General features: G+C 43.3%; 1 protein-coding gene across 2 annotated transcripts in view; it reads right to left on the bottom strand.

Annotated features, from left to right (window-relative positions):
• The window catches only part of fam49ba (family with sequence similarity 49 member Ba), a 157,198-nt gene that overhangs the window by 13,902 nt on the left and 123,519 nt on the right, over positions 1–19,777 (bottom strand). For both annotated transcript variants that reach the window (XM_084327905.1, XM_084327906.1), the window contains exons 5-6: positions 9,916–10,052; positions 4,014–4,091 (exon numbers count right to left, since the gene is read on the bottom strand). In XM_084327905.1, coding sequence (XP_084184031.1) covers positions 4,014–4,091; positions 9,916–10,052 — 215 coding nt within the window. The remainder of the gene's footprint in view (positions 1–4,013; positions 4,092–9,915; positions 10,053–19,777) is intronic.

The raw sequence follows: 19,777 nt of genomic DNA, 5'->3' as shown, positions 1-19,777 counted from the left end.
AAAATAAATTACTGACATGCACAATTTATTGCATTTACTTACCTTATATTATCAAGACTGTTCATTTAACCCAAAATAATTAAATCAACATGCAAATAACCTATCAAAAAAAAAGACTGAGCTATATGACAAAGTCAGCATGCTGCTGGTGGTGCAATACTGCATGTCTAATGGCCCCGCGTCTAATGAGACAGGCGGAGATCGATTAATTATTCCCCTCACTGCCAACACTCCTAATTGGGAGGGGAGTCAACAAAGCCCCTGTCTCATCCTTGCCCCTCAGGGTTGGACCTGATCAATGGGAGGAGGAGCTTAATGAAGGACCGTCTTTTCTTGTTGCTATTAGCACAGAGATGGTGAAGCACCTTTTTATTACATAGGTATGTGCTGTCAGCAACGCTTATATCTTACAAAATGCATCCGATACTTTCCGGTTCGCAATGCTGGAGCCCCTGAAAATATCTGAGTGTATACGTAGTATTGTACTGATACTGATACTGATACTGAGAGAGAGAGAGAGAGAGAGAGAGAGAGAGAGAGAGAGAGAGAAGAGAGAGAGAGAGAGAGAGAGAGAGAGAGAGAGAGAGAGAGAGAGAGAGAGAGAGAGAGAGAGACCAAAGGAGTGGACATTCTGCTTTGTCAAGGATTTCTGCTCTAGCTCTCACCTAATGATCCGAGCCATTAGAGAACGGAGTGCATCTCATTAGCTAGCTGCTATAGCCTGGGCACCAAGGGCAGGGGAATGCTACCAAAGCACTACAGTACTTATTATTATTAGATTAAACATACTGGCACACAGGGCATTTTTGGAACGAGGCAGAGTAAAAGAATGGCAGAGAAGACGACCACTGACGACTAATTTATAGCAAGATGATTCTTATAATTAAGTGGTGGGACAACGGCCAGAATGAAGGTTAAACGAGCAAGAAAACCGTCTTTAGACCCACAGTGCAACGACGTAAAGGCGTTTGTGTTGTTAACATTTTGGAAGTGAAAGCAGGTCAATGTGGAGAACGCCGTTCAAGGTGATGATTATGGAGATGCAGAGAAAGGCATCGCTAGAAGCACCTACATGACCTACTTACTACTACTACTTTGGCCATACAGTAGGCCGTCAACAAGGACTCTCCAGGCATTCTGGTCCTGGGCCAATGTGTGCTCCACCTGTCAGGTCAGTCCTCTTCACGTCTGCCTCCAGGTCACCAGGTGTTTCAGGTCAGTCCTCTTCACGTCTCCCTCCAGGTCACCAGGTGTTTCAGGTCAGTCCTCTTCAGGTCTCCCTCCAGGTCACCAGGTGTTTCAGGTCAGTCCTCTTCAGGTCTCCCTCCTCCAGGTCAGCAGGTGTTTCAGGTCAGTCCTCTTCACGTCTCCCTCCTCCAGGTCACCAGGTGTTTCAGGTCAGTCCTCTTCAGGTCTCCCTCCTCCAGGTCACCAGGTGTTTCAGGTCAGTCCTCTTCACGTCTCCCTCCTCCAGGTCACCAGGTGTTTCAGGTCAGTCCTCTTCACGTCTGCCTCCTCCAGGTCACCAGGTGTTTCAGGTCAGTCCTCTTCAGGTCTCCCTCCAGGTCACCAGGTGTTTCAGGTCAGTCCTCTTCAGGTCTCCCTCCAGGTCACCAGGTGTTTCAGGTCAGTCCTCTTCACGTCTGCCTCCAGGTCAGCAGGTGTTTCTTGTTCTGCCTCTTTTCCTTTCCCCCCCTGTGGATTCTAAAAGAGGGCATGTTGTCCTGTGATGCTGGATGCAAGCTTGCGAAAAGTGTGACCAATCCATCTCCAGAGCCTTCAGAGGATTCTCTGCAGGCTGCCATCTTGTCCGCTGCCACAGTTCCTGGGTGCTGATCATATCTGGCCGGTGAATTTGTAGGATTGTTCAGAGGCAGGTGTTGGTAAATGTTTAGATTCTCCTCATGGCGGTGGCAGTTGTTCTCTCTGCTGCATACAGCGGAACAGGCTTCACAGTGGTACTCAAGCTCCTGATCTTCATGTCGGTGGTCAGATCTGAGGATCCCCAGACATTTCTCAGCTGATGAAAAGCTACCCTTGCCTTACCAATTTGGACTTTTACGTTGACATCTGGCCCACCCATTTTGTCGTGACCTGCACATGCATCCCACAAAAAACGTCCATGTATGAGGGACCTATTTGCCACATGGTGGCTGCATGGCGTGGGGGAAAAATGGAGCGTTTTTTCCACACAAGTCAATAGTCCAGGGACCCAGTGTTTTCCAGAGGAGTGTGCGTCATGTACTGCAGTCAATCACCACGTTCTCATCTAAACTGTAACTGTATAGTGTTGAGGTACAGTTAGTGTGAGGACGGTGGAGAGCACTAGGCCTATCTTAGGACTAATAGTTACAGGATTTTATTTATTTGTTTATTTTGATACATACTGATCGTTATCCTTTTACCAGGGTTCCTGCAGGTTTTAACAAGTTCAATTTAAGCCTTTTTTTTTTTTGATCCACTTTTTCTCCCATTTTCTATATTTTCTCACATCCCAATTTCGTATCATCCAATTCAACCCTCCCCTGTCACGAACGCTGTTTCTTGCCTCCCACAAGCCGGCTGCAATGTGGACTAAGTCATACATAGCACAAGTCCCCTCCGGTACTTGAGGTAACAGCAGTCGCATCTTTTCACCTGCGCAGCTCGATCTCTCAGTGGCGAGGAGTAACGCGTGGGAGGCTCACGCTGCCCCTGACACTTCCTGATTCTACTGCGCAGGCACACCAACCGACCTGTAGGAGTTGCTATCCACAACGCCCGATCCCCACCCATCAGTTTCCCACCCCCTAATACGGCCAATGTGTATTAGTATGAACGACCAGCTAAACTGAAAGCAATGTGGAGCGCTGGGCTCGAACAAGCGAGCCCAGCGTCTCCGCATTTGTGGCGAGCTCCTTGCCCACTACGCCACATAGCCGCCCCCCAATTTAAGCCTTTTTAAGACCACTTTGAATATAATTAAATGCCTATTTCACGTCCGTACTGGCAAAAAGGTATGAAGGAAAATTACTATGAATTAAGTAATTCCATAGAAATTGTTGGGGGGGGGGGGGACATTGCAACCCGGACATTTCCCCCACACAGAACTTCCTAATCAAATAAATATTTAAGACCTATCAAAATCACATGACCTTTTAAGACTTTTTAAAGCCTAAAATTCTCATTATTAAATGTAAAACTTTTTAAGACCCTGTGGGAACCCTGTCATGCAGAAGGACCTCTTTAAATCTAGAGCTTTACTCAAGTCCTAAATATATTGGTAATTATTACTGTGACGCCAGACATGTGCTTATCAAATTATTTAGTTAATTTATATACTGTATTTAAGGTATATTTGCTGAACGTATACATTATGTTTTTTATTTTTTTTTATTTTACATTTATATCTGGGAGCTTCCCATTAAAACCACAGCCACTGATCACTGAGGGTTAAGTGCCTTGCTCAAGGGTGGTTTGGTTGTTGAGGGAGGAGGGAGAGTTGTCCATTCACTTCACCCACCCGGATTTTCCTGCCGGTCCAGGGAATCAAAACTGGTGACCTTCGGGGTAAACAAGCCTGCTTCTCTAATATTTATAACACTGCATCTAATAACTCATTTAGCATCATTTTTATAATTTTTTTAAAACACTGAGATCCAGCTGGTTGTTGTGAACTGTGACTCCTACTGGTCGGTCGGGGAGGGGATCTGGGGGAAATAGCATGAACCTCCGCACGTGTTACGTTCCCCCAGTGAAACTCCTCGCTGTCAGGTGAAAAGAAGCGGCTGGCGACTCCACATGTATCGGAGGAGGCATGTGGTAGTTCTACACCCTCCCCAGGCCGACAGTGGGGCAATGCATGCAACGACCAGGAAGGGAATTGGCATAACGACTAAATTGGGATGGGTGAAAAATACAGAAAGTCCAAAAGAAATTTAAATTTAAATAAAAAAAGACGTAAAGTCGACTAAGACCGTAACAAGCTCTAAGCAGACTAACTAACGCCTCCAGCGAGCAGCCCTGGTACTCACTGCTACGTTGTTGATACGCATGCGGTTGATGGTTCTGCGGTAGTAGCTGAAGTCATTCTGGATGGCAGGGTTGGCCAGCTGGTATGGAGAGAGAGAGAGAGAGAAAGAGAGAGAGAGAGAGAGAGAGAGAGAGAGAGAGAGAGAGAGAGAGAGAGAGAGAGAGAGAGAGAGAGAGTTAGTAGAGGAACAAATAGCTAATATGGGTGAGTAGTGATGACTAGGAAGTTAACTCATGGAAATATTTCAATGTATCATTTCCCCTCATCCCTAATCGGGATTGAAAAACAGAACAGAAGCAAGTAGAATAGAAGAAGAGTGTTAAGAATAGTCGATGCATTATCATCATAGTCAATAATCGATATGAATTGATTCTCAACCCTCAATCCAAATGCATACAAAAGAGTAGCCCCACTAGGTGGCGCAGTGGGAAAGGCGCTCGCCACCAACGCAGGAGATGCTGGGTTCGAGCCCAGCTCTCGGTGTTGCTACCAGATTGGCTGGTCGTTCATACTAATACAATTGGCAGTATTAGGGGACGTTGTGGACAGCGACTCCTACATGTCGGTTGGTGCGCCTGCGCAGTAGAATCAGGAAGCGACGGGGGCGGCGTGTCCCTCCCACGCAGACCCTCGCCGCTGAGAGATCGCGCTGTGCAGGTGAAAAGATGCGACGGCTGCCTCCTCGTGTACCAGAGGGGACACGTGATGCAAGGCTTCGTCCACATTGCAGCCGGCTTGTGGGAGGCATGGCCTAACAGCGTTCGAGACAGGGGAGGGTAGAATTGGACAATACGAAATTGGGGAAGGGAGAAAAATAGAAAAATGGGAAAAAAAAGTAGATAAAAAAAAAATAAGTAGCCCCGCTTCTCAATACCAGTGTGTTACTGAATACCAGAGTGTGTTACTGAGAGTGTGTTACTGAATACCAGAGTGTGTTACTGAGAGTGTGTTACTGAATACAAGACTGTGTTACTGAGAGTGAGTTACTGAATACCAGAGTGTGTTACTGAGAGTGAGTTACTGAATACCAGAGTGTGTTACTGAGAGTGTGTTACTGAGAGTGTGTTACTGAATACCAGAGTGTGTTACTGAGAGTGTGTTACTGAATACCAGAGTGTGTTACTGAGAGTGAGTTACTGAATACCAGAGTGTGTTACTGAGAGTGTTACTGAGAGTGAGTTACTGAATACCAGAGTGTGTTACTGAATACCAGAGTGTGTTACTGAGAGTGTGTTACTGAATACCAGAGTGTGTTACTGAGAGTGTGTTACTGAGTACCAGAGTGTGTTACTGAGAGTGTGTTACTGAGAGTGAGTTACTGAATACCAGAGTGTGTTACTGAGAGTGTGTTACTGAATACCAGAGTGTGTTACTGAGAGTGAGTTACTGAATACCAGATTGTGTTACTGAGAGTGTGTTGCTGAATACAAGACTGTGTTACTGAATACCAGATTGTGTTACTGAGAGTGTGTTACTGAATACCAGATTGTGTTACTGAGAGTGTGTTGCTGAATACCAGAGTGTGTTACTGAGTGTGTTACTGAATACCAGAGTGTGTTACTGAGAGTGTGTTACTGAATACCAGAGTGTGTTACTGAGAGTGTGTTACTGAATACCAGAGTGTGTTACTGAGAGTGAGTTACTGAATACCAGAGTGTGTTACTGAGAGTGAGTTACTGAATACCAGAGTGTGTTACTGAGAGTGTTACTGAGAGTGAGTTACTGAATACCAGAGTGTGTTACTGAATACCAGACTGTGTTACTGAGAGTGTGTTACTGAATACCAGAGTGTGTTACTGAGAGTGTGTTACTGAATACCAGAGTGTGTTACTGAGAGTGTGTTACTGAATACCAGAGTGTGTTACTGAGAGTGTGTTACTGAGAGTGTGTTACTGAATACCAGAGTGTGTTACTGAGAGTGTGTTACTGAATACCAGAGTGTGTTACTGAGAGTGTGTTACTGAATACCAGAGTGTGTTACTGAGAGTGTTACTGAGTGAGTTACTGAATACCAGAGTGTGTTACTGAGAGTGTGTTACTGAATACCAGAGTGTTACTGAGAGTGTGTTACTGAATACCAGAGTGTGTTACTCAGAGTGTGTTACTGAATACCAGAGTGTGTTACTGAGAGTGTGTTACTGAATACCAGAGTGTTACTGAGAGTGTGTTACTGAATACCAGACTGTGTTACTGAGAGTGTGTTACTGAATACCAGAGTGTGTTACTGAGAGCGTGTTACTGAGTGAGTTACTGAATACCAGAGTGTGTTACTGAGAGTGTGTTACTGAATACCAGAGTGTGTTACTGAATACCAGAGTGTGTTACTGAATACCAGACTGTGTTACTGAGAGTGTGTTACTGAATACCAGAGTGTGTTACTGAGAGTGAGTTACTGAATACCAGAGTGTGTTACTGAGAGTGTGTTACTGAATACCAGAGTGTGGGGGAGCTCCAGTAGCTCACCACGTACCGCGAGCGCTATTTCAGCGCCGTGGACAACCGTGCTCGTCACGGATCTGGGGCTTAGCGAGTTCGAATCCCGACTGCAGCCGTGCCTTTCCCAGAGTGTCTTCCCCCCCATCTGAACCCTTTCAGCCTGTTTCTGTCGGTCATCCTTGACCAGTATAAATGTGATAAACACATAAAAGAGCCAGGGGAATGGCCAAAGTTAAAAAAAAAAAAAAAATACCAGAGTGTGTTACTGAGAGTGTGTTACTGAGAGTGTGTTACTGAATACCAGAGTGTGTTACTGAGAGTGTGTTACTGAGAGTGTGTTACTGAATACCAGAGTGTGTTACTGAGAGTGTGTTACTGAATACCAGAGTGTGTTACTGAGAGTGTGTTACTGAGAGTGTGTTACTGAATACCAGAGTGTGTTACTGAGAGTGTGTTACTGAATACCAGAGTGTGTTACTGAGAGTGAGTTACTGAATACCAGAGTGTGTTACTGAGAGTGTGTTACTGAATACCAGAGTGTGTTACTGAGAGTGAGTTACTGAATACCAGAGTGTTGCTGAGAGTGAGTTACTGAATACCAGAGTGTGTTACTGAATACCAGTGTGTTACTGAATAACAGTGTGTTACTAAATAACAGTGTGTTACTGAATAACAGTGTGTTACTAAATAACAGTGTGTTACTGAATACCAGAGTGAGTTACTGAATACCAGTGTGTTACTGAATAACAGAGTGTGTTACTGAATACCAGAGTGTGTTACTGAATACCAGTGTGTTACTGAATAACAGTGTGTTACTGAATACCAGTGTGTTACTGAATACCAGAGTGTGTTACTGAATACCAGTGTGTTACTGAATAACAGTGTGTTACTGAATACCAGTGTGTTACTGAATACCAGAGTGTGTTACTGAATACCAGAGTGTGTTACTGAATACCAGTGTGTTACTGAATAACAGTGTGTTACTGAATAACAGTGTGTTACTGAATACCAGTGTGTTACTGAATAACAGTGTGTTACTGAATACCAGTGTGTTACTGAATAACAGTGTGTTACTGAATACCAGTGTGTTACTGAATACCAGAGTGTGTTACTGAATACCAGTGTGTTACTGAATAACAGTGTGTTACTGAATACCAGTGTGTTACTGAATACCAGAGTGTGTTACTGAATGCCAGAGTTACTGGGAGGAATGGTTTCTTCTCAGGTGGAATGGCCTTGAACTCTGAATACCAGAGTGTGTTACGTAGAGTGTGTTACTGAATACCAGAGTGTGTTACTGAGAGTGTGTTACTGAATACCAGAGTGTGTTACTGAGAGTGAGTTACTGAATACCAGACTGTGTTACTGAATACCAGATTGTGTTACTGAGAGTGTGTTACTGAATACCAGATTGTGTTACTGAGTGTGTTACTGAATACCAGAGTGTGTTACTGAGAGTGTGTTACTGAATACCAGAGTGTGTTACTGAGAGTGTGTTACTGAATACCAGAGTGTGTTACTGAGAGTGTGTTACTGAATACCAGAGTGTGTTACTGAGAGTGTGTTACTGAATACCAGAGTGTGTTACTGAATACCAGAGTGTGTTACTGAGAGTGTGTTACTGAATACCAGAGTGTGTTACTGAGAGTGTGTTACTGAATACCAGAGTGTGTTACTGAATACCAGAGTGTGTTACTGAGAGTGTGTTACTGAATACCAGAGTGTGTTACTGAATACCAGAGTGTGTTACTGAGAGTGTTACTGAATACCAGACGGTGTTACTGAATACCAGACTGTGTTACTGAGTGTGTTACTGAATACCAGAGTGTGTTACTGAGAGTGAGTTACTGAATACCAGAGTGTGTTACTGAGAGTGTGTTACTGAATACCAGAGTGTGTTACTGAGAGTGTGTTACTGAGAGTGTGTTACTGAATACCAGAGTGTGTTACTGAGAGTGTGTTACTGAATACCAGAGTGTGTTACTGAGAGTGAGTTACTGAATACCAGAGTGTGTTACTGAGAGTGTTACTGAGAGTGAGTTACTGAATACCAGAGTGTGTTACTGAATACCAGAGTGTGTTACTGAATACCAGAGTGTGTTACTGAATACCAGCGTGTGTTACTGAATACCAGAGTGTGTTACTGAATACCAGAGTGAGTTACTGAATACCAGTGTGTTACTGAATAACAGTGTGTTACTGAATAACAGTGTGTTACTGAATACCAGAGTGAGTTACTGAATACCAGTGTGTTACTGAATAACAGAGTGTGTTACTGAATACCAGAGTGTGTTACTGAATACCAGAGTGTGTTACTGAATACCAGTGTGTTACTGAATAACAGTGTGTTACTGAATACCAGAGTGTGTTACTGAATACCAGAGTGTGTTACTGAATACCAGAGTGTGTTACTGAATACCAGAGTTACTGGGAGGAATGGTTTCTTCTCAGGTGGAATGGCCTTGAGCTCTGAATACCAGAGTGTGTTACGTCTCAGGTGGAATGGCCTTGAGCTCTGAATACCAGAGTGTGTTACGTCTCAGGTGGAATGACCTTGAGCTCTGAATACCAGAGTGTGTTACGTCTCAGGTGGAATGACCTTGAGCTCTGAATACAGGGGCTGAGAGCTCTGCGGTGCACAGGGCCAGGTGATATCCAGTCTACTGAACCTTCCTCAACACCCTGTGCATATGGGTGTTTTCAAAAGAACCACATAATTGAAACACAAACAGACGTGACTTTGAGAAGTGATGTTTAGAGTGCAGGCTGTATGCATCTGGCATCGGTATACCTGCCCTAATGTCCATGGACCCCTTGCATTTCAAAGCAGGATCATTAATGAGGCCATCTTGCCCTCCAGGCCTGTTCCCTCTCTCCCTCCCTTCTTTGATGTGAACGCCCCGTCCCCCCCTCTCTCCAACACACACACTGCTGTGCTATACAGTACCTCCATGGAATCTGCCAAGCAGTAGTTCTCAGTATTCTCCTGTATGGTCTGTGAGCTTAAAATAGCCTGTCAAGATGCTTCATGATAAATCTTTTCTTTTATACTGTAGAAAAACATTGATCATTTTCTGGACACGCAGCTGTTGGCCATTATTTGCCGTCTATAGCCTCAGTGTTTCCACGCTGCACGTTAAATCAGCACCTCGCTCACAGCTGATGGAATACGGGTTGGTTTGGTGGTGGTCAGGCCTGAATCCTGCTCTAGTACACAGTTGTGTGTGTGTGTGTGTGTGTGTGTGTGTGTGTGTGTGTGTGTGTGTGTGTGTGTGTGTGTGTGTGTGTGTGTGTGTGTGTGTGTGTGTGTGTGTGTGTGTGTGTGTGTGTGTGTGTGTGTGTGTGTGTGTGTGTGTGTGTGTGTGTGTGTGTGTGTGTGTGTGTGTGTGTGTGTGTGTGTGTGTGTGTGTGTGTGTGTGTGTGTGTGTGTGTGTGTGTGTGTGTGTGTGTGTGTGTGTGTCCAGTACCTTCAGCTCGTCAAAGCGCAGGGTGAAGTGGAGGATCTCTGCAAACTGCCTGGCCAGGGCCTGCTCTTGCTCCAGGTGTTGGGTGGGACTGCAGCGGTCGCTGGTCAGAGCATCCAGCAAGCTGCGGAGAGAACCCTCTGGAGGAGAGAGACACATGGGGGGGGGGGTCAGAGGAAGAGAGAGAGGGAGAAAAAGACAGAGAGGGAGAGAGAGAGAAAAATACAGAGAGGAAGAAAAAGAAAGAGAGGACGGAAGAGAGAGAGAGAAAGAGAGAGGGAGAAAAAGGGGGAGAGAAAGAGAGGGAGAGAGAGAGACACACACAGACAATTTTTTATTTTTAAGTTTCCTTCCTTTGGTACTCCAATGATACCCAACTGTATTTGCCCTTTCTCCAGTTTGAGAATGATAAATCCAATATTTTTATTTTTTTTATCCAATTCCATTAACCAGATTCAGGACAACTTTGGTTATCTTGCTGCTGATGAAAAGCCTGCTGCCAGAACTCTGGGAGTGATATTAGATCCAGACTCTGTTTTGATGATAAAGTAAAGAGGGTTATATGCAGCCCTGTTTCCTCCTATTGAAAACCATTGCCAAAATAGGGTCATTTCCGACCTTAAGAAGGTCATCCATGCGCCATCCATCTTGTCTTTCCATTGAAGACTATTTTAAATCTCTCTACTCTTGGCTAGTGTAAAGTCCAGCAGCAAGGCTCTTAACCAAATCAAAAACACAGGATCATATCACCCCTATCTTAGCTTCTCTACACTGGCTGCCAGTTAATTTTAAACTGTATTTAAAAAATCGTAATGGTAACTAAAAACTCTGTGACACAGTCCCAATTTAATAGATTTTTACTGTAGTATGGTAAAATATTCATTTAAAACCATCAACCACATCACATCAAAACATGCTTGACTTGTCATCATCCATCCAAACTGGGATACTTCAGATGTTTGGAACCATAGCCCTATTTCCTACTTAACAATGATGATGTTGATCGGAAGAGTCCTTTCTCAGCACCACCCATGCTGTTCCTCGTACTAGCTCCGGATAGTTAGCCCCAAACCAATGTAAAGTCAATGGGGCCACACTCCTGTATGTACAAGCTGGCTGAGGCTGACTGAAATCAAGTCAAGTCAAGTCAAGAGTTTTATTTGTCACGGCATACAAGTATACAATGAAATGCGGGTGGTCTTGCCCGCAACGATGTGCAATACAGTGGTACAACATATATTAGAATCCAATAAAAAAAAAACATTGTGCAATAAACAGGTAACAAGCAGGTAACATGGAGGGACATCTCGGTATCTGTACATAGTTATTTACATAGCATGTAGGACATGCTAGATCCTTTGGTAGTGCAATACACTGTTACTGTTGCTATGCTATTTTTAAAGTGACCTTTCCTTTTTGGCCATAAGTGTGGGCGTGTGCGGCATGAGTGTGTGCCTGCTCATGTTAAAGTGGCTGCTAGTGTGCGAGCGTGCACAGCGTGCGTGTCGTGTGTGTGCTCATGTGTGCTTGTGTGTGGAAAGTTCAGTGCTCTGTGGCAGTGTTCATTGTTCAGGGCTCTGATGGCCTGGGGGAAGAAGCTGAGCCGAAGCCTCTCTGTCCTAGTAGCTGGGGTTCGCAGGCTCAGCAGCTGGAACAGTCTGTTATTGGGGTGGTGGGGGTCTTTCATTATTCTGCAGGCTCTGGATTTGCACCTCTTGTTGTATAGAACCTGCAGGGGAGGTAGTGCAATACCCGTGGTACGCTCGGCTGAGCGCACCACTCTCTGTAGGGCCTTCTTGTCCTGTGCCGTGCTGTTTCCATACCAGGCAGTGATGTTTCCAGTCAAGATGCTCTCTACAGCTCCGGAGTAGAAGGACTGGAGTATCTTCCCCAATACTCTGAACTTCCTTAACTGTCTCAGGTGGTAGAGGCGCTGCTTCGCCTTTCTTACGACTCTGTCTATGTGTGTTGACCATGTCAGATCCTCTGAGATGTGGACCCCCAGGTACTTGAAGCTGCTCACCCTGTCCACGGTAGCCCTGTTTATCATCAGTGGTGTGTGTGTCTCCTGCTGTCCTCTCCTATAATCCACGATCAGCTCCTTGGTTTTACCAATGTTCAGGAGCAGGCTGTTGTCCTGGCACCAGCGTTCCAGTACCTCAACCTCCTCCCGGTAGGCCTTCTCGTCGTTGTCCGAGATCAGCCCCACCACCACCGTGTCGTCTGCAAACTTCACTATGGAGTTGGAGCTGAACTTGGCCACACAATCGTGTGTGTAGAGTGAGTACAGCAGGGGGCTCAGAACACAGCCCTGGGGGGACCCGATGCTCAGGGTGATGGTGTTGGAGGTCTGACCCCCCACCCTGACCGCCTGGGGTCTTTCACTCAGAAAGTCCAGTACCCAGGCGCTCAGGGCGGAGCTCAGACCCAGCTTGATCAGCTTGTCCACCAGTCTGGTGGGGACTATGTACTGTGTACTGTGCGCACAAGGTAGATTGCAGTATGGACTGTGCTGCGAAAGGACTCCACCAATCAACATCATCTTTGGTAAGTAAGACATAGGGCTAAAACACAAAGAATTTGAAACCCTTTAACCTTTGTACTGTTGTTTACTATAAGTAATCTACTGTGCCTATATTACTACCTACTATGCTATTGCTAATAATTATGTCTTTACTACTATGCACTCAAGAGTGTAGCACTCAAGTTTGACACTGTTTGACGAACAATATCCCTGACCCTTAGCTGCCAGAGTTGTACCCTTCCTGCTGACTTGTTGTACAGAACTTGTACTATAAGTCGCTTTGGATAAAAGTGTCAGCTAAATGACCAAATGTAATGTAAATATAACTGACCCACATTGTACAAAGAGCTGAAAAAACGAAATTTGATACTTTAATTTGATACAATTATTTAGGTCACAGTCACGTTTCGTTCTCTCTTCTGTCTCATCATGTCGGGTTAACAAGGTCAATTATTAATCTCTATTACACCACAAAGGTTAGTAGGTAAATAAGATAAAAAGATAAATTACCACACACCACAAACACAACCATGTATACCCATGAATAACCCATTATGAGTCAAATAATTAAAAGAAAAGAAAAAACCTTCAATGTGTCTTCACTGGAAGACAAACATGTGACGGTCCCTTCATATTTAATGTCCCACTGCAGTCTGTCTGACTGGCAGAGCAAATGTCAGTGGTCTGTGTGGGGAGTCTGGGGCCGAGCTGTCGCGCGCTCCTATCAGGGGACCCTCTCTTGAGGTTTGCACCATGGGACAATGTTTAGACATGAGTAGCGCATGTGTCACACTTAATTAGGTCATGGCCTAGTTCCTGAGCAGCAGTGGAACGGACCCCTTTTTTCTGCCCCCGATCGGTTAGCTAGCGAGTGTCTCCTCCACAGAACGTTAATGGATACAGAGAGGGGCCCTTTGCTAGATTATCGCAGTAATCTCTCCTTTGGTAACCTATAAAAATGGCTGCCATAGAGTTTTGACACTGTTGTAACGGAGACAAGCATTGTTTATGTGTGGGACAGTGTATGAGATTCAGCAAGTTTGCCGTTCAGCATCACCTCTGTGACACAGTCCCATATGTCCCAAACCATCGTACACCTCCTACATGATACATACACCTCCTACATGATACATACACCTCCTACATGATACATACACCTCCTACATGATACATACACCTCCTACATGATACATATACCTCCTACATGATACATACACCTCCTACATGATACATACACCTCCTACATGATACATACACCTCCTACATGATACATACACCTCCTACATAATACATACACCTCCTACATGATACATACACCTCCTACATAATACATACACCTCCTACATAATACATACACCTCCTACATGATACATACACCTCCTACATGATACATACACCTCCTACATGATACATACACCTCCTACATGATACATACACCTCCTACATGATACATACACCTCCTACATAATACATACACCTCCTACATAATACATACACCTCCTACATAATACATACACCTCCTACATGATACATACACCTCCTACATGATACACCTCCTACATGATACATACACCTCCTACATGATACATACACCTCCTACATGATACATACACCTCCTACTTGATACATACACCTCCTACATGATACATACACCTCCTACATAATACATACACCTCCTACATGATACATACACCTCCTACATAATACATACACCTCCTACATAATACATACACCTCCTACATGATACATACACCTCCTACATGATACATACACCTCCTACATGATACATACACCTCCTACTTGATACATACACCTCCTACATGATACATACACCTCCTACATGATACATACACCTCCTACATAATACATACACCTCCTACATGATACATACACCTCCTACATGATACATACACCTCCTACATGATATATACACCTCCTACATGATACATACACCTCCTACATGATACATACACCTCCTACATAATACATACACCTCCTACATGATACATACACCTCCTACATGATACATACACCTCCTACATGATACATACACCTCCTACATGATACATACACCTCCTACATGATACATACACCTCCTACATGATACACCTCCTACATGATACATACACCTCCTACATGATACATACACCTCCTACATGATACATACACCTCCTACATGATACATACACCTCCTACATGATACATACACATCCTACATGATACATACACCTCCTACATGATACATACACCTCCTACACATGATACATACACCTCCTACATGATACATACACCTCCTACTTGATACATACACCTCCTACATGATACATACACCTCCTACATAATACATACACCTCCTACATGATACATACACCTCCTACATGATACACCTCCTACATGATACATACACCTCCTACTTGATACATACACCTCCTACATGATACATACACCTCCTACATGATACATACACCTCCTACATGATACACCTCCTACATGATACATACACCTCCTACATAATACATACACCTCCTACATGATACATACACCTCCTACATGATACACCTCCTACATGATACATACACCTCCTACATGATACATACACCTCCTACATGATACATACACCTCCTACATGATACATACACCTCTACACATAATACATACACCTCCTACATGATACATACACCTCCTACATGATACACCTCCTACATGATACATACACCTCCTACATGATACATACACCTCCTACATGATACATACACCTCCTACATGATACATACACCTCCTACATGATACATACACCTCCTACATGATACACCTCCTACATAATACATACACCTCCTACATGATACATACACCTCCTACATGATACACCTCCTACATGATACATACACCTCCTACATGATACATACACCTCCTACATGATACATACACCTCCTACATGATACATACACCTCCTACATGATACATACACCTCCTACATGATACACCTCCTACATGATACATACACCTCCTACTTGATACATACACCTCCTACATGATACATACACCTCCTACATGATACATACACCTCCTACATGATACATACACCTCCTACATGATACACCTCCTACATGATACATACACCTCCTACTTGATACATACACCTCCTACATGATACATACACCTCCTACATGATACATACACCTCCTACATGATACATACACCTCCTACATGATACATACACCTCCTACATGATACATACACCTCCTACATGATACACCTCCTACATGATACATACACCTCCTACATGATACATACACCTCCTACATGATACATACACCTCCTACATGATACATACACCTCCTACTTGATACATACACCTCCTACATGATACACCTCCTACATGATACATACACCTCCTACATGATACATACACCTCCTACATAATACATACACCTCCTACATGATACACCTCCTACATGATACATACACCTCCTACATGATACACCTCCTACATGATACATACACCTCCTACATGATACATACACCTCCTACATGATACATACACCTCCTACATGATACATACACCTCCTACATGATACATACACCTCCTACATGATACACCTCCTACATGATACATACACCTCCTACATGATACATACACCTCCTACATGATACATACACCTCCTACATGATACATACACCTCTACACATGATACACCTCCTACATGATACATACACATCCTACATGATACATACACCTCCTACATGATACATACACCTCCTACATGATACATACACCTCCTACCTGATACATACACCTCCTACATGATACATACACCTCCTACCTGATACATACACCTCCTACATGATACATACACCTCCTACATGATACATACACCTCCTACATGATACATACACCTCCTACATGATACATACACCTCCTACATGATACATACACCTCTACACATGATACACCTCCTACATGATACATACACCTCCTACATGATACATACACCTCCTACATGATACATACACCTCCTACATGATACACCTCCTACATGATACACCTCCTACATGATACACCTCCTACATGATACATACACCTCCTACATGATACACCTCCTACATGATACATACACCTCCTACATGATACATACACCTCCTACATGATACACCTCCTACATGATACATACACCTCCTACATGATACATACACCTCCTACATAATACATACACCTCCTACACATGATACATACACCTCCTACATGATACATACACCTCCTACACATGATACATACACCTCCTACATGATACATACACCTCCTACATGATACATACACCTCCTACATGATACATACACCTCCTACATGATACATACACCTCCTACATGATACATACACCTCCTACATGATACATACACCTCCTACATGATACATACACCTCCTACATGATACACCTCCTACATGATACATACACCTCCTACATGATACATACACCTCCTACATGATACATACACCTCCTACATGATACACCTCCTACATGATACATACACCTCCTACATGATACATACACCTCCTACATGATACATACACCTCCTACATGATACATACACCTCCTACTTGATACATACACCTCCTACATGATACACCTCCTACATGATACATACACCTCCTACATGATACATACACCTCCTACATGATACATACACCTCCTACATGATACACCTCCTACATGATACACCTCCTACATGATACACCTCCTACATGATACATACACCTCCTACTTGATACATACACCTCCTACATGATACACCTCCTACATGATACACCTCCTACATGATACATACACCTCCTACATGATACATACACCTCCTACATGATACACCTCCTACATGATACATACACCTCCTACATGATACACCTCCTACTTGATACATACACCTCCTACATGATACACCTCCTACATGATACATACACCTCCTACATGATACACCTCCTACATGATACATACACCTCCTACATGATACATACACCTCCTACATGATACATACACCTCCTACTTGATACATACACCTCCTACATGATACATACACCTCCTACATGATACATACACCTCCTACATGATACACCTCCTACATGATACATACACCTCCTACATGATACATACACCTCCTACATGATACACCTCCTACTTGATACATACACCTCCTACATGATACATACACCTCCTACATGATACATACACCTCCTACATGATACATACACCTCCTACATGATACATACACCTCCTACATGATACACCTCCTACATGATACATACACCTCCTACTTGATACATACACCTCCTACATGATACATACACCTCCTACATGATACACCTCCTACATGATACATACACCTCCTACATGATACACCTCCTACATGATACATACACCTCCTACATGATACACCTCCTACATGATACATACACCTCCTACATGATACACCTCCTACATGATACATACACCTCCTACATGATACACCTCCTACATGATACATACACCTCCTACATGATACACCTCCTACATGATACATACACCTCCTACATGATACATACACCTCCTACATGATACATACACCTCCTACATGATACATACACCTCCTACATGATACACCTCCTACATGATACATACACCTCCTACATGATACACCTCCTACATGATACATACACCTCCTACATGATACATACACCTCCTACATGATACATACACCTCCTACATAATACACCTCCTACATGATACATACACCTCCTACATGATACATACACCTCCTACATGATACATACACCTCCTACATGATACACCTCCTACATGATACATACACCTCCTACATGATACATACACCTCCTACATGATACACCTCCTACATGATACACCTCCTACATGATACATACACCTCCTACATGATACACCTCCTACATGATACACCTCCTACATGATACACCTCCTACATGATACACCTCCTACATGATACACCTCCTACATGATACATACACCTCCTACATGATACACCTCCTACATGATACATACACCTCCTACATGATACACCTCCTACATGATACATACACCTCCTACATGATACATACACCTCCTACATGATACACCTCCTACATGATACACCTCCTACATGATACATACACCTCCTACATGATACACCTCCTACATGATACATACACCTCCTACATGATACATACACCTCCTACATGATACACCTCCTACATGATACATACACCTCCTACATGATACATACACCTCCTACATGATACATACACCTCCTACATGATACATACACCTCCTACATGATACATACACCTCCTACATGATACATACACCTCCTACATGATACATACACCTCCTACATGATACATACACCTCCTACATAATAAATACACCTCCTACCCAGGGCCGGACTGGGGAAATAATTCATACCGGGAGATATAGCGCGAAATATAAGCCCAATCAGGCCACTTTTTAAGCGGGGGGTCTGGGGGTTCCCCACCAGGAATTTTTTTGTTACAAAGACTTAATTTCCTGCATTCTGGTGAATTTTAGTGCATGTGAATCACAAACTAATGAGCCAACAATTGCTTAGTACAATGTACTGTTATGAACCTCAAATAAAACTGTTGTGGCACTAGCAATGCTACTCTCTCCACCTTCAAAAAGATAAAAGCAAGAGCACAACATATTTTTCTATTTACTATTATAATACAGTTAACCACTCTCTCCACCTATTCAAACAGAGCAAGAGCACAATACCATATTCACTTTACTGATGCACTACCCATCAACAGTTAAAATAGCCCTTTACACAAACATTAAATAACAGACCTTTCATTACAATACTATAATAACAGTAGCCACTGCCAGAATAGTGACACATGTATCGTGTGTGGTGAGGACACGCATGCATGCACAACGAAGACAGAAGATTGCGTTGTCTCAATCATTTTAACTATAAAATGAGCTCAAAGTATGAGCTCACTGACTGAAATGTCCAACAAAAAGCATCAATTGTCAAATAATATTGATCACATTAACTAGACTAGATGTTTTTGAGGAAATTAGAAAGGGAACAACAACTTAACCGTTGTGTCTGATCAGATTCTTATTTTTTGATAACTTTGCAGTGATTATGTTTGTAGCCATGTGGCAAAGGTGTGTAATCTTTGAATTATCTTGGAATTATTTTGACTTTCTCTTTCATAAATTGTTTATTCAACTTCAGCCCCAATCATAACCACCACATATTGTTTTTTGTAATGTCAGATTTAAAAACTCCTTTCAGAAAAGTGGGAGTATTTCATTTTTAATCTGAAGTTGAATA

This window comes from Notolepis coatsorum, assembly GCF_963971535.1.
Source record: "Notolepis coatsorum genome assembly, chromosome: 13".
Lineage (NCBI taxonomy): Eukaryota > Metazoa > Chordata > Actinopteri > Aulopiformes > Paralepididae > Notolepis > Notolepis coatsorum.
The sequence above is the reverse complement of the archived record's forward strand: the minus strand, read 5'-3'. Positions and strand labels throughout refer to the sequence as shown.